Source organism: Mobula birostris, chromosome 10 (assembly GCF_030028105.1).
Source record: "Mobula birostris isolate sMobBir1 chromosome 10, sMobBir1.hap1, whole genome shotgun sequence".
Classification (NCBI taxonomy): Eukaryota; Metazoa; Chordata; class Chondrichthyes; order Myliobatiformes; family Myliobatidae; genus Mobula; species Mobula birostris.
In genome coordinates, this window is record NC_092379.1 from 119758277 (window position 1) to 119775766 (window position 17490).

General features: G+C 39.3%; 1 protein-coding gene across 1 annotated transcript in view; it reads left to right on the top strand.

Annotated features, from left to right (window-relative positions):
- The window catches only part of LOC140204285 (short transient receptor potential channel 5-like), a 137410-nt gene that overhangs the window by 113624 nt on the left and 6296 nt on the right, over positions 1 to 17490 (top strand). The window contains exons 7-10 of the mRNA XM_072270874.1: positions 3319 to 3514; positions 7459 to 7662; positions 10651 to 10692; positions 17362 to 17451. Coding sequence (XP_072126975.1) covers positions 3319 to 3514; positions 7459 to 7662; positions 10651 to 10692; positions 17362 to 17451 — 532 coding nt within the window. The remainder of the gene's footprint in view (positions 1 to 3318; positions 3515 to 7458; positions 7663 to 10650; positions 10693 to 17361; positions 17452 to 17490) is intronic.

The following is a 17490-nucleotide window of genomic DNA, read 5'->3' on the forward strand; positions in this document are numbered from 1 at the left end:
GATAGAAGAGTTCTCACCTTGGCTGTTTAGGAACTGATTTTCTGTCCTGGAGTTCAATTTTCATGCAGGGAGTCCTTACTGAATTCTACCCTCCCCTGCAGCCACCACTCACCCTCAGAGGTGAGCATATTAGTGATATCACTGATTCGTCTTTATGCTCCTTCCCAGAAGCCAGCAGTCCTTCTCACCCCGAGGGGTTATTAATCTATTATATATGAGAGGTTGCTGAAACTCTCTACTCAATGTGAGGTGATTACATGTCCTTCTCTGCACAGAAAGGGAATGTATTTCTGGATTCGCTGCGCTGTGGATTACTGATGACTAAGTTTGCCTTGTGGACACAGCATGTTCACACTGCCCTGCGATCCCAGTTCTTCAACGTCTAGCTGCTGTGTGAAGAAAAACAGGAAATCTTCTGTTAATGCCCTTTCCACAGGCAATCCTCAAAATGACACCCCCCCCCCACACCGTTCTGTGGCTGAAAGGTCTGCTAACATCTGGGGTGAACCAAAGAGTGGCTCACTCAACAACAAGACATTTCCACCGACAATATGGCTCATGGACACGGAATCAACACATCGAAAGCCATGCTGCTTCATAAAGTTCAATGTAATAGATTGCTGGAATTCTGAAACACTCCCACTCTCTGTGCTGTCCTAGTGAAGCCCATGCAGTACTCTACTAAGAGGGGATCGATTTATTGAGATGTGTTATTTTGTTTCACAGGGGGAACAACCCTTACCTCAGCAATAGCGTGCAGCTGAGTAGAGCAGGCAGTGGAAAAGGCAGGATTTGACTTCCTATTCCCGTTCTGACATGTTTGTCCATGGCCTGCTCTACTGCCACGAAGAGGCCCAACTCAGGTTGAATGAGAAACACCCAATATTCCACCTGGGCAACCTCCAACCTAATGGAATAAACATTGATTTCTCTAACTTCTGGTAATCACTACCTCTCCCTTTACATTTACTTTCCCATTCCCAATTTTGACTCCCCTCTCACCCCTTCTCTTCTCCTCACCTGCCCTAAACTTCTCTCAGGTTCCCCTCTTCCTTCCCTTTCTTCCACTGCCCTCTCCTATTTGATTCCTTCTGATTGAGCTCTTTACTCCTTCCAGCCATCACCTCCCAGCTTCTTACTTCATTTCCCCCTACCCTGCCCACCAGTTTGTCCCTCACCTGGTCTCATCTTATTCTGGCTTTTGCCCTTTTCCTTTGCAGTCCTGATGAAAAATCTCTGCCCAAACATCAACTGTTTATTCTCCTCCACAGATACCGCCTGACTTGCTGTTCCTCCAGCAGTTTGTGTGTGTTGCTCAAGATTTCCAGCACCCATACTCTAAGTGTCCTACTAAATTATACCAGTACTCATTCATACTCTACCACAACCGCACATGAACTCTGCTCTTCTACAGATCTCATGGCTTGCAACCATTGCCAACTGTTCAGCCAAGGCAGCCGTAACAGCCGAATGGGTTATTCACTAACTCACTCTCTTCTCTTTTACAGGACCTGTAAAAGTGGCCCCAGGTATCTTTTCTTAGATTTCAAGGATAAGCCAAATGACCTTCTTTGTCCAATTGGAGTCACAGGAGACTACAGACTGTAGATGCTGGAATCTGAAGTGAAAACCAAACTGCTAAAAGAACTCAGTGGGTCAGGTAGCATTGGTGCAGGCAGAGCGATGATCAGTGTTTCAGATCAAGACCTTGTATCAGGACTGGGAGTGTAAAGGGAAAATAGCCAGTATAAGAAGAGTTATAAGGTGATGGGTAGAACCAGATTTTGTGGTGGGGTCAGGAGAAATAATGCAAGATCTTCTTCCAATATATTGACTATATCTCTTCTTCTGCAGATGCCAACTAACCCACAGAGTTCCTCCAGCAGTTTGTTTTTCTCTTCTTTGTCAGATTCCCAGTTTACTTTAGCTAAGCCCACACTAGAGTTGGGAGCAATGCTATATGACCTGATGAACAGTGTGAGATAGGTTGTAGTTGCTTAGATTGATTTTGGACAGGGCACTGTGATACATCTTTTGTCTGCATTGCAAATCATTTATGCGAATTGGGTATTTAATTCACTGCTAATTTTTTATATTGGTAATCTAACACCTTTAATTGCTGGTACTTGGCAGGGTTACATTTCAGTAATCATAAGGTAAGAAACTGGGATGCTGCAAATCTGAAATAAAAATATTACTATAAAGACTCACCCTGCCAGGCAGCATCTGTTCTGATTTCAAGGCCATTGGCATGAAGTATTAACCCTGCTTCTTTCTCTATTGATGCTGCCTGACCTGCTGAATATTTCCAGCATCTTCTGCTTGTCTTTAAGTTACCAATCATGATTGCTTATCGACAAATTACCAACAGTTCCAGTCCATGCTCTTTAACCTGTAAGGGAGAAGAATATCACCCCAGCTTTGAGGTGCTATTGTAAAGATGTATTAGAAAAGAATTTGCCAGAACAATAATTAAATCCTATGTAAGAGAAATTGTTCACATGGAATGTGTAGATGATGTCCCCAGCTGTTCACACTTACTGTACATCAACACTGAATCACATGAAAGCAAAAAAGTCATTCAAGTAGGTTGAAGGCTTTAAAACATTTTATTTTGTTTTGTTGGATTAGTAGTTTTTTCTATTGTAGATCAAAGGAAAATTCCAAAAGGATACTTAACTGCCTTGACATCCAAGAGGTGTCCAAGCTGTATATCACAATACAGCCCCAGATTTATCACATCCTTTTGCTACCAATGTGACAACTGATTGATACTGTGGAAGAAAGTTGAGATGTGTTCTTATGAGTGACCTGATCTCCCATGCAATTTACAAATCATAACCTTATGAACAATAACATCAATATGCTACTAATTATAAATACATATTTCATTTATTTACTTTAATTGCTTTTGCTTTGAAATTGTCCTTAAAAGAAATTTATACTATTAATTTATATTAGATCCTTTTGCCTCACTCTTTGAGATGAACAATATTTTTTCAAAAGATTAGATAATCGTCTTTTGTATCAAGTCAATATGAAACACAGTTCAGATGCTGAAGAAAATGTTTTCATAACATAATGAAACAACATATCATAACATTACACATTATTCCTGCATAAAGTGTTAATGAATGTGTGAAATCCTTTGTTATTTTGACAATCTGGAGTGATTTTTAATTCTGAGTCTTTCCAGAGTGTTATTGGTTAGATTGCTTACCTGTACTTCATTGTTAATCCACATTGTCCGTTCTTTCTGCTGTATTGTCTCGATGCATTTTGAATTTATGATGATGTTAAACATTTGTCCTTTAACAGATTGTTCGAAACACTGCAGTCCCTGTTTTGGTCAGTGTTCGGGCTGTTGAATTTGTACGTCACCAATGTAAAAGCTCGGCATGAGTTCACAGAGTTTGTGGGAGCTACCATGTTCGGAACCTACAACATCATCTCCTTGGTTGTCTTACTCAACATGCTGATTGCCATGATGAATAATTCTTACCAGCTCATTGCAGTAAGTTCATTCCAATTTTCTCTTACATACTGTAAATACATTCAGAAAGCAGATTAGTGCTAAAATGTACATGAGGAAGGATAAGTCAAACTTCCTGCATCCTTGCAGAGAAATGCATAACAAATGTCAGTTGTCACATCTTGCAACATGAATGAGATGCATAAAGCAGTTACACTATTCCAGTGGTACCTGTTAACTGGCTGGAGAGTTTTGTGTTATCTTTGAGAAAGTGCAGTGTGTAATTAGTTGTTCATTGTGACTTACCACTTTTCTAAGATACTTGAAGGAAATGAACACAGTGAAGGCCTATGTTGTAAAATGATAAAAGCACAGAGATGAAGACATGAAACTCTGTGTGGTACCTGGTATTAAAATAGCTTTGCTGATATTGATAAAAACAGAATCACTGTTTACCACTTAGTTGAAAGCGGCAGTGAAAGGGAGCTCATTTGAAAAAAATAGTCAAAATAATTAAGTATTTTAAGGATAGAAATTAGGAACAGACAATATACTGTATATCGCAAGGCTAAGCCAAATATCCAGGAAACACAGAAACATAGAAAACCGACAGCACAATACGGGTCCTTTGGCCCACAATGCTGTGTCAAACATTTACTTACTTAGAAATTACCTAATAGAGGGTTACCCATAGTCCTCTATTTTTCAAAGCTCCATGTACCTATCCAGGAGTCTTTTAAAGACCCTATCGTATCCACCTCCACCACTGTTGCCGGCAGCCCATTCCACGCACTCACCACACTCTGTGTGAAAAAACTTACCCCTGATATCTCCCCTGTACCTACTTCCAAACACCTTAAAACAGTGCCCTCTTGTGTTAGCCATTTCAGCCCTGGGAAAAAGCCTCTGACTATCCACACAATCAATGCCTCTCATCATATCATCTTATACACCTCTATCAGGTCACCTCTCATCCTCCACCTCTCCAAGGAGAAAAGGCCAAGTTCACTCAACCTATTCTCATAAGGTATGCTCCCAATCCAGGTAACATCCTTGTAAATCTCCTCTGCACCCTTTCTATAGTTTCCATGTTCTTCCTGTAGTGAGGTGACGAGAACTGAGCACAGTACTTCAAGTGGGGCTTGACCAAAGTTCTATACAGCTGTAACTTTTCCTCTCAGCTCTTAAACTTAATCCCATGGTTGATGAAGGCCAGTGCACTGTATGCCTTCTTAACCATAGAGTCAACCTGCATAGCAGCTTTGAGTGTCCTATGGACTCAGACACCAAGATCCCTCTGATCCTCCAACACTGCCAAGAATACTATATCCTGCTATCATATTTGACCTACCAAAATGAACTACCTCACACTTATCTGGGTTGAACTCCATCTGCAACTTCTCAGCCCAGTTTTGCATCCTATCTATGTACCACTATAACCTCTGACAGCCCTACACACCATCCACAACACCCCCAACCTTTATGTCATCAGCAAATTTACTAATCCATCTCTCCACTTCCTCATCCAGGTCATTTATAAAAATCACGAAGAGAAGGGGTCCCGGACAGATCCCTGAGGCACACCACTGGTCACCAACCTCCATGCAGAATATGACCCATCTACAACCACTCTTCGCCTTCTGTGAGCAAGCCAGTTCTGGATCCACAAAGCAAGGTCCCCTTGGATCCCATGCCTCCTTACTTTCTCAATTAGCCTTGCATGGGGTACCTTATCAAATGCCTTGCTGAAATTCATATACACTACATCTACTGCTCTATCTTCATCAATGTGTTTAGTCACATCCTCAAAAAATTCAATCAGGCTTGTAAGGCACAACCTGCCTTTGACAAAGCCATGCTGACTATTCCTAATCATATTATGTCTTAAATCCTGCCTCTCAGGATCTTCTCCATCAACTTACCAACCATTGAAGTAAGACTCACTGGTCTATAATTTCCTGGGCTATCTCTACTCCCTTTCTTGAATAAGGAAACAACAGCTGCAACCCTCCAATCTTCCAGAACCTCTCCCGCCCCCATAGGTGATGCAAAGATCATTGGCAGAGACTCAGTGATCTCATCCCTCACCTCCCACAGTAGCCTGGGGTACGTCTCATCCCGACCCAGAGACGTGTCTAACTTGATGCTTTCCAAAAACTCCAGCACATCCTCTTTCTTAATGTCTATATGCTCAAGTATAAATTGAATTGATTTTACCAATATAGTCCTGAATCATGGTATGGAAAAATGCAAACCACAGTTTGATGTATGAATTGATCTCAGCCAAAGGTTTCTGTTAGATTGGAGAAGATTCTGTTAACAACAGGGAAAGGTCATCAGAATTTCTACTCCCATTACGTAGCCTTACAGGAAGTGCAGGTGCAAATGCAAGGTCATGACATGGTCAGGCTCACTGGACAGTCCACTGGCACGCAGACCCTCTCTGACACTTCAGGAGTTTGTGTGGTACCAGAGGTGTTCAGTATCTTTAAAGCTGTCCACTCAACCAGGTAAGTAATAAAGCATTAAAAAAAAACTCAAAAGGACTGTGAAATGGGACTGTGTAGAAAAATTAAACAGGCAAGGTGAACAAATTAAGTTAAGTCACAAGTCCATCCATAAAATGCCACAGACTGTAAGAAAAATAGGTGAAAGAATAATCAGAATCAGGTTTATTATCACTGGCATGTGATGTGAAATTTGTTAACTTAGCAACAGCAGTTCAATGCAATACATAATATGAAAGAAAAAAGGAAAATAAAATAGTAATAATAAATAAATCAATCAATTACAGTGTACGTATATTAAATAGATATAATGATGTAAACCAACATAGCAAAGTGGTGACATGTTTGACATCTTCACTACCATGGCTGGAATACCTTACTGCAGAGATGATGCCATTCCACCAGTGGTTGGGAACTGAAGATACCATCACCTTATTTTACACATTTAAAATACAATTCTCACTTGCTTTCTTTTAAAACAGATTCCCTAGTTCATAATTTACAGTAGATCCCATTTATATTGTGAAAATAATCACATACAGCAATGTTCTTTGAATCCTGCAGACAACTAACTGCATGCCTGCTGCTTTTTCATATTTACAATTATATTCAGCTAATCAATGATGAGAGAGAAAGCAGAAGAAACAGGGCTGTTGCAGGCAGAAAGATAATACGGGATATGCCCAGTTCAGTATACATATTTTCAAAGCTTCAGTTTTGATTCAGCACTTACCAGTACTTGTCCGCTCCCCCTTGATGGCCAATAACATTTTAAAGGAAAATTGGAAGCTGAGCATTTACTCAGAAGGAGAATCAGTGAAGGTTTTCTCTGGTCGTTAACAGTCCAGCATGCTTTAGCTCACACTATTTTCTTACACTGTAGGCATTTATGATGTTTCATTAAAGAATAATCTGGTCACTAAAATAATGGTCTTGACATCTTAATCTTATTCTGTTCTAAATCATTGAGACACAAAACTCTCAGAGGACATCTTGTGTAATGGGGAACAACATAATTCAGTCACTTAAAATCCCAGATACTAGAAGACCAGCTATAATAGAAAATAACTGGCAGGTTGATGACAACTACAAGGAACCACAGGCTGACGGACAACAGTCACAGGAAATCACAGAGGGTTACAATTACAGGGTATATCAGGCAGCGAGAGTAGTTACTGGGAATTAGCAGTTACCACAGGCTGAGGGGCAACATGCATAGGGCATCTCTGAATGAGGACAATAGTCATTTGACACACAGATGGACAAGTGTCACACAGAATCACAGACAGTAAGAGTACAGTCAGAGTGGGGATACAGTCATCAGATTAAGAAACTGAATCATAAAACACACTTACCAACAGAAGAACGGCAATCACCACGAATCATGAACACAGTCACACAGCACAAGAAACAAGGAGCTTCAGTTATAAGTGAAGACCGGATTGCTCCTCACCACCAGTATCTTTGACTCATTTCCAGGACCATGCTGACATTGAATGGAAATTTGCCAGGACAAAGCTTTGGATGAGTTACTTTGATGAAGGTGCAACTCTTCCACCGCCTTTCAACATCATCCCCAGCCCAAAATCCATCTGGTACCTCTGTAAATGGCTGCACACTCAGATCTGTCCAAGCAGAGATTCGAAGACGGAGCAAAAGCACGAGAACTTCAAAGAATTTACAGTATGAATTTACATCTTTTTAAATATTTTTTTACCAAATTGTATCTTAACTGTAATTCTTCCACTCTTCATTTACAGTGCTAAGCATCACAGTTGCCACATCAGCATTCAAGAACTGAAGTCTGTTTTTAAGCTACCTTGTTTCCACTAGTGCCAATGTAATTGGAAATCATTGATCTGGGAAAGACTTGGTCTTCCCAAATCTCACAGTTGGTTTAAGAAACCAAATCTATTTAAGTACGTTAGACTTGATTCTATTTACTTATGTCATTCAATTTCATGGGAGATTAGATAATTGGTGAGCACAGTAGCATTCCGGTTAGTGTAACACTATCACAGCACTTGTCATCCCAGTTCAATTCTGCCACTGTCTGTAAGGAATATATATGTTCTCCCTGTGACCGCATGGGCTTCCTCTGGGTGCTCTGGTTTCCTCCCACATTCCAAACATGCACGAGTTGGTAGGTTATTTGGTCACATGGGTGTAATTGGGCAAAATGGGCTCATTGGATCAATTTGTACATTTAAGCATAAATAAACAAACAAGCAAAGAAACAAATAAGGTAAAAAGCTAGAAAGAAATGCCTTCTGATTTATTGCTGTATAACAGAGCCTCAGCCACCAAAAGACCATAGATTTAACTTCTGAAAGTCATAGTGCTTGGTGAACTCTTGTCATTCTTGCATTCTCCTCCCAACCCAGATAGTGGAGGCTGCAGAGTTATCCAGATAGCATACCAACTACAGCCTGGGAACAATTGAAAATGAAGAATCCTGCATGTGTCTCTATTCTTCATTCTGCTGCTAGGTACCTATCATGTGAGATACTCACCAGGAACTTAACGGAAACCCCAAGGGTTGCTGGATAGCTCAGCAACTAATCGTGCTGCTGTTTTGCCTGTATGAAAGTGGGTCCAGGTTCAATCCTCATCCGGGCTGAATCGACTAAGCTCGGCCAAGACGGAGATGGTGGATAACAGCTGGGCCACTGAGCTATTTAATGAGGCAGTACTACAGCAGGCTCTCTCCTGTTGTTTTCCAGCAGCTGGCAACCTATTCCAAAGTCCATTTATGCAAATATCACACAAGGATAAACTTCACGATTTTACAATCCCACACATGAATAGCCCCACTGATAGCTCCATTGGGCAGACTTGCTTCATTTTCTCATCTCTGGCTTGGTGAACAGAAACAAGGAGGAATTTCTTTAGCCCGACATTGGTAAATCTTTGGAATTCAATGCCACATGCAGCCAACTCATTGGGCATATTAAAAGCAGATGTTTGATAGGTTCTTGATTAGTAAGGGCATCAAAGGCTATGAGGAAAGGGCAGAAGAATGGGGTTGAAAGAGATATTAAAAATCGGCCATGATGGAATAACAGAGAGGACCTAATTCTGCTCCTATCTCTTATGCTCTTATGGTTTTATGAAACATCAGGGTTGAGTCTGAGAGAGAGTAGCTATTGTTTATGAAGGTTCTTGGTTATCCAGGTCATTGTATATCATATCAAGCAATACTGTACTAAATCAAGCAACACACATAAAAGTTGCTGGTGAACGCAGCAGGCCAGACAGCATCTCTAGGAAGAGGTACAGTGGATATTTCGGGCCGAGACCCTTTGTCAGGACTAACTGAAAGAAGAACTAGTAAGAGATTTGAAAGTGGGAGGGGGAGAGGGAGCTCTTGGCTCCATCCCTCCCCCTCCTGTCTTCTCCTATCATTTCGGATCTCTCCCTTACAATGCAGTCCTTACATCTCTACCCTGGCATCTCCACAACAGTTCACACCTCCATTCATGCAAAGATAAGACTAATGACCCTCTCATTACCTCTATGCTCTTAACAACCATCATGTGATTGCTACACCTTTAAACAACTGACAGAGTTTATAAACTGTAAACATGGGTTAGAACTGAAGAAGCCTCTCGGATGAGTGGTGAAACATCTTCTAGACAACACAGCAAGTCTGGTTGCCTTGATTTACTACTGCTTGAAATAGCTATTGTTCTTGTCAATTCCTTGCTGGCATAAATAGACTCAACAGCAAGCAATTCATAATGTCTTGATATACACTCATAAACCACTGATCTTATTGAATTACAAAGTATATCAATCAGTATTTTGTTTGTCTATTTCTTATAAGAAGGTGACTGATTTTGCATTGACCAGATTAAGGACAAAAAAGTAATTCCAATCAATTGAAATTACAACTAGAAGTTTAAGGAACAATATGAACTAATGGTTTGTACTTGTTTGATTGTTAAATTCAATTTTATGGCTTTTCAACACATGAGATTTTGACTCTCTCTGCTTGACAGACAGTGGAATTAAAATCAAGACCTGGCATAATTTATTCCTGTACCTTCCACTGTCTAACCTGGATTTACCAGAGTCTTGTTTTTAAATGCATTTACAGATGTGGATAATGTTCCTGCCCTTGGGAAGGTGGTGATGAGCCACCTTCTTCAATCATTGCATTCCTCCTTGAAAATCTTCCTACAGTGCTTTTTGACATAGCACTGATGAGGCCAGGAACTTCCACTAGCCTATGAAAATATGTTCTTTTTTCAAACAGGATACTGATACAATGCTAATTATTCTGCTTTAATAAGCTAAATCAGAGAATTTTAGAAATGGGGGTGGGACTAAGTCCTTGCTACACAAATTGAAAATTATATTCTTCAATCTAATTTTCATGAACAGTGTGCTCAAACCCACTGCACGAAGAGTAAGAATAAATGGAGATTAAAAAAAGAATTGCCCCTTCTTTGCAAAATGATGTACAAATTCCACTGTAAATTTCCATCCTATCTTTGGACATTCTAATTATAGTTTGATGACAGGATTTTTATTGCCATTTGTGGAGGTTGTAAGACGCTATTATTTGCAGTCTATTTACTGAATATTAGTTTTACTGCTAATAAAGTAAATGTACACTGCTGTTTTCTTTTGTTGAATGACATTCTGAAATCTACTTTCTTCTTTCAGGAACGTCATGCAGATGATTTGATCCAAAACCAACACTACCAGGTTTGCTGACAGTCAGTATTAGAGACAAATCGCATAAAATCAACTCACATAATTGCAGTCCCCACTGAGAACTAAAATCTGTTGACAAAGCCATTCTGTCATTGTATTTCTACCACTCATGTCTGATCCTTCTCTCTGTTGGTCTTTATTCTTTCTCATCACTGTATGGACATCATTACAGTCTATGTATGCCTAGACTTCCTGCATTGCAGCCAGGCTGCAGATCCATTTTTCCAAATGTTACTTGTTCATGGTGTCAGACCACAAAAATGCTCAGCACATCAAAACCTGCTGTAACTCACTGAGCAATGTTAAATACATAGTTAGCAATAATTCACTAGGACAAATTACCAGTGTTCATGCTGCTTTCAGATAAAAATAATATATTCTGCTTATGCAGAGTCCAGGACAGATTTCCGTACTATAAATAACGCATTTGTATTGCTTTCACTGATGAACCCCAAGCATTCTCACTAAATAAATTGGGGAAAAAAAGGTGCTTCCATCATTATTATTGATGAGGTGTTTTTGAAATGATTGACAATGAGCCTCAGTCTTTAAAAATATTATGTGAATAAAATATTGTCCTCATTACTGGGGGTTAATGTACATACGCTGTTTCCCAGTTTTGGAAATTTTGGGATTTGTAATATAAATGATAGTAGGAAAAATAATAAAGGGCACATTAGGCAGCAACTGCCAACATTCCTTGTACCCCTCTAGAGAATATGTTCTCCAGATGGATTAGATGGTGCAGTATTCAGTTTAAACATTGTTAAAATTAAACTAATACTTTAAAAATAAGGATACCGGAATGTTAAATGCCACTGATTAGACTAAAAATGGAGTAAAGTCGGATGGTATGTTGCCTCCCTAGTGCCAGGATCAAGGATATCTCAGATCAGCATTCTCAAGGGCGAGGGTGAGCAGCCAGCAGTCTTGGTACGTATTGATAGCAATGACATAGATAGACAGGGTGAGGAGGTCCTGAAGAGAGATGAGGTAGAAAGCTGAGAAACCAGACCTTCCAGAGTAATAATCTCTGGATTGCTGCCTGTGCCACGTGCCAGTGAGGGTAAGAATAGGACGATCTGTGTGACTGAGGAACTGATGTAGGGGCAGGGGTTCAGATTTATGGATCATTGGGATCGCTTCAGGGGAAGTTATGACCTATACAAAAGGGATGGGTTACATCTGCACCTGAGGGAGTCCAACAGTCTTGCGGGCAGGTTGGCTCGAGTTGTTCGGGTTGGTTTAAACTAATTTGGCAGAGGGATGGGAACTGGAGTGACAGTGCTGAAGATGAGAGAATTAGTTTACACACAGAGGCCATGTGCAGTGAGACTACTAGCAAGGAGAGGCTGATGATAGGGCAAAATTGCAGTTACCAGGATGACTTACAATGTAAAAGGCAGACAAAAAGGAAAAGGGTGAATACAAGACTATTTGAATGGGTACAGTATATAGAATAAGGTACATGAACCTGTAGAACAGCTACAGATTGGTATGTATGATGTTGTAGGCATCACTGAATCAAGGATGAAAGAAGATTATAGCTGGGAGCGTCATGTCCAAGAGTACACATTGTATAGAAGTGACAGGCAGGAAGGCAGAGGGGGTGGCATTGCTCTGTTGCTAAAAAATGAAATCACATCTTTAGAAAGAGGTGACATAGGGTTGGAAGGTGTTGAATCATTGTAGATAGAGCTAAGAAACTGTAAGGGCAAAAAAAACCCCTGATGGGAGTTATATACAGAAACCCAAACAGTAGTAAGGATGTGGTGTACAAATTACAATGGGAGATAGAAAATACATTACCATAAAGACCATGTTATGGGGGATTTCAATATGCAGGCACATTGGGAAAATCAGTTTGGTGCTGGATTCCAAGAGGGGGAATTTCTAGAAAGCATATGAGATGGCTTTATAGAACAGCTCATGGTGGAGCCCACTAGGGGATCAGCTGTGTATTCTGGACTGGGTATTATGCAATGAACTGGAATTCATTAGAGAGCTTAAGGTAAAAGAACCCTCAGGGGGGTGTGATCATAATATGCTCGAATTCACCCTGAAATTTGAGAAGGAAAAGCTAAAGTCAGATGTATCAGGATTACAGTTGAGTAAAGGAAATTACAGAGGCATAAGAGAGGAGTTGCCCAGAATTGACTGGAAAAGAACACTGACCGGGATGACGACAGAGCAGCAATGGCTGGAATTTCTGAAAGCAATTCGGAAGGCACAGGATATATCCAACCCAAAAAGGAAAAGTATTCTGAAGGCAAGATGACATGACCGTGGCTAACAAGAGAAGTTAAAGCCAACGTAAAACCCAAGAGAGGGCATATAATAGAGCAAACATTAGTAGGAGGTTAGGGGACTGGGAACCTTCTAAATACCAACAGAAGCAAACTAAAAAAGTCATACGAGAACTAGCCAATAATATTAAAGAGGATACCAAAAGTTTCTTCAGATAAAGTGGAAAAGAGAGGCAAGAGTGGATATCACACCACTATAAAACAATGCTGGAGAGGTAATTATTGGAGACAATGAAATGGTGGACGAACTGAATAAGTATTTTGCATCCATCCTCACTGTGAAAGATGCTAGCAATATGGTGTAAGTTCCAGGGGTCAGGGGTCATGAAATATGTGAAGTTACAATTACCTAAGAGAAGGTTCTTGGGAAACTGAAAGGTAAGTCACCTGGACTAGATGGTGTGGACTAGATGGTTCTGCAGGCATACATCCCAGGGTTCTGAAAGAGGTGGCTGAAGAGATTGTGGAGGCATTAGTAATGATCTTTCAAGAATCAATAGATTCTGGAATGGTTCCAGAAGACTAGAAAATTGCAAATGTCACTCCACTCTTCAAGAAGGAAAAGAGGCAAAAGAAAGGAAATTGTACGCCAGTTAGTCTGACTTCAGTGGTTGGAAAGATGTTGGAGTGGATTGTTAAGGATGTGGTTTTGGGGTACTTGGAGGCACATGCAGTTCAATTCTTTGAGTCACTATGTAGAAAGTTTGAAGTTAATATCCCGTCAGTTAATAACTCATCAAGAGTGATTGATAAGTTTGTGGCCTAATGTAGAAGGAGATGAGTTATTAACTTCAAACTTTCTGCATAATCACTCAAAGAGTTGACCTGTACGTGCATGTAATAAGAGCTGTATAACTCATCTCCTTCTACCCTAGGCCACAAACTTATCAATCACCCATGCTGTGGACATCTTTTGGAGGTCCAAGATCCATATGCTCCACGACTGCCAGACTAAGTGTGTAAATGTGGGAGGGGACTAAGTTGAAAAATAAATGTGCTAGGTTTTCTAAAATTGACTCCTTCTATCTTAGGCCACAAACTTATCAATCACCCCTCATATGTCAATGATTTGGATGATGGAATTAATGACTGTGTTGTAAAGTTTGCAGACGATTTGAAGGTAGGTGGAGGGGCAGATAGTTTAGAGGAAGTAGAGAGGCTACAGAAGGACTTAAACAGATTAGGAGAATGGGCAAAGAAGTGGCAGATGGAATACGGTGTCAGGAAGTGTGTGGTCATGCACTTTGGCGGAAGAAATGAAAGGATTGACTATTTTCTAAATGGAGAGAAAATATAAAAATCTGAATTGCAAAAGGACCTGGGAGGCCTTGTGTAGGATTCCCTAAAGGTTAATTTTCAGGTTGAGTCTGTGATGAGGAAGCCAAATGCAATGTTAGCATTCATTTCAAGAGGACTAGAATATAAAAGCAAGACCGTAATGTTGAGACTTTACAAAGCACTAGTGAGGCCTCACTTGGAGTATTGTGAGCAGTTTTGAGCCCCTTATCTGAGAAAGGATGTGCTAAAACTGGAGAGGGTTCAAAGTAGGTTCACGAAAGTGACTCCAGGATTGAATGGCTTGTCACAATGAGTGCGTTTGACGGCTATGAGCCTGTATTCACTGGAATTCAGAAGAACGAAGGTTGACCTCATTGAATCCTATAGAATGGTGAAAAGCCTTGATAGAGTGAATGTGAAGAGGATGATTCCTATGGTGGGAGAGTCTAAGACCAGAGGACCCAGCCTTGGAATTTAGAAGTGTCCTTTTAGAATGGAGATGAGGAGGAATTTCTTTACCCAGGGAGTAGTGAATCTGTGGAATTCTTTGCCACAGTCAGCTGTGATGGCCAAGTATATTTAAGGCAGAGGTTGATAGATTCATGATTGGTCAAGGCATGAAGAGATACAAGGTTAGGTAGGAGATTAAGGCTGAAAGGAATATTGGATCAGCAATGATGCAGTGACAGAGTGGGCTCTTTTGGATAAGTGGCCTAATTCTCTGTCTATAACTTATGGTCTTATGGTAATGCTGCCAATTCTGGACACGACTATTTCAAAAGTTAGTTTAGATCCTCCCACTCTGAGCTGAAAGATCCTAACAGAAAGACACACAGGACAATAAGCACCAAATTCACAAATCTATAGTCAGTGGTATTCAATTATGAAGCTCATTCTGATTAGACACAATGCAGGCTAATGCTGGAGCTATAATTGTCACGCTAGTGTGGGAGGAATTATTTTCCTTTGAAAAATGCAGAGAAATCGTTACTTTGATTCCGGACCAGGCAGTCTCTCAACTAAGAATGCTTTATGTTGAGCCAGGAGAATAAGACCAGGATAAATGTTCTCCAAAACTATCAATGTGAGTATTTTAACAGCAAATCTTATTTTATTAAGCTGCAGGCCAAGTGGGAAAAACATTATTTTTTTTAAAAATCGCAGCACATTTAGGATGAAATGGAGAGTAATTAGCAGGAGATTGCACTGTATTATTAGTAAGGCATTAGACAGTGGCATCTATGGATATACATCACTAAAAATGAACAATATCTTTTTCATATTTGGGCACATATTATTATAACATCAACAATACAGACACAAGTCAGTTATTTAATAGGTCTATGCTCCATATATGTATCTCCCTGCACCCTTTTTAATCTTATCCCTTCAATATGTCTTTCTATTGCTTTCTCCCACTAGTTTCCCCACTAGTCATAGTCATGTCATACTTTATTGATCCCAGGGGAAATTGGTTACACTACAATTACACTACAATTGCTCGTGTAACCCTATTCGATTCCTTGTTGGACCTATAACCCATGAACACTACCTCATTACTTGTCTTTTGCACTCTTTATTCATTCTTGCAATTTATAGTAATTTCTCTGTCTTGCCTTGTACTGCTGCTGCAAAACAAGAAATTTCACAATACGTGTCAATATTAATAAACATGATTGAGATTCTGAGTATTAGTGTTTGTATTATTTAGGCTTTTTCCCTATTTGATTTACGTTGATCAGATCTCACCCATTTTCTCTTTCTTTGTTCAATGTTTGTTAATGTATCTCAACTTGTATAATTTCAATATGTCTGCTTTGCACTTTTGTGTCGTAATATCTTTTTCATGATATGAACACTGAAATTATTCATACTACTCCCAAGTGCGGCCTTACCAAATTGTTCTTCTAAAAGGATTCTACAGTGCCCCAATATTCAAGTGAATTATTTCTGAAAGGGTTCCAGACTTGTTCACCTTTTTAAAAATTAAAAGTAGATCAATTCTTGCAATGCCTCCATCTGTTCGAGTTGAAATCTATGTCATTGTACTCTCTTGGCATAACATTGAGCAATATTTTGGATTATCCCTTTCCAATCACTTACTGACAATATCAGCAAGGTCATCTTATTTGCGCTTCATTCCCAGCATGTAAAGTCGAAGTTGCCTCATTTTTTCCTCATAATTTTGAAACCCTGATGAAAGTCGTCATTTTCCAGCTCTTTGTACCACTTTCCTGCACTTGCATTCACATCCTGGACAAGTGCTTGAACTACTTTCTCCCAGTTTTATCTGTAGCTAAACATTCATTTATGGAGATGTAGCTAATTCTAATCCAGTGCAGTAAATAGGCCACAATCTCTTGCTTGATATTTATTTTCTAAAATTCTCATTTTGTTTAATGTGTTGACCTTTCTGATTAAACACTTAAATACATTTGACATAATTGGAACTGGGTAATTCAAATGATGCAAATTAATCACTGATGTGTTGTCATTGCACTGTATTTACAGAACTTTAATTCAAAATTATTTTCTTTGTTATTGAAGTCAATTAGTTAGAAGTGTATTCTTAGTTGATAGCATTAAATATGCATAGTACACATTCCACTTTTAACATCTACTGATTTTAAAATAAAATTGCATATTTAATTAAATTGTTCCTGCTACATTGGGTTTCTCCAAATTTCTTTTATTTTGTTCTAACTCCCTTTAATTCAACAACTTCAAAAAAGCTCTCCATACATTTAAGTAAAAAGTAATAGTTACAAATGAGTATTAAATATTGTTTTAGATATCAAGTATCCTTCAAATAAACATAATTGTGATCATCTATTTTACGGAAAGCCAAAAGGACAAAAATTACTTTTAATTCAACTGAAGCAATTGCAAATGAGTTTTTCAGCTTATAAAGCTGCATTAAATGTGAATAGCTTGCATGAAATTTCATATTTACATTGTATGCCTTTTAACAGAGAATTCAGTTTTGATTAATTATGTTAACAATGCATCAAATGGCTTGGAACCAAATTGAAATAATGTGTAAAGAAATATTTCATTGTTCTTCTTCATCTGACAGGAGGTTATTAAAAATTTAGTGAAAAGGTACGTTGCAGCTATGATCAGAAGTGCCAAAACTGATGAAGGACTTACAGAAGAGAATTTTAAGGTAAATATAAAAGTTCTACATTCTGGTATTAATCTTTAT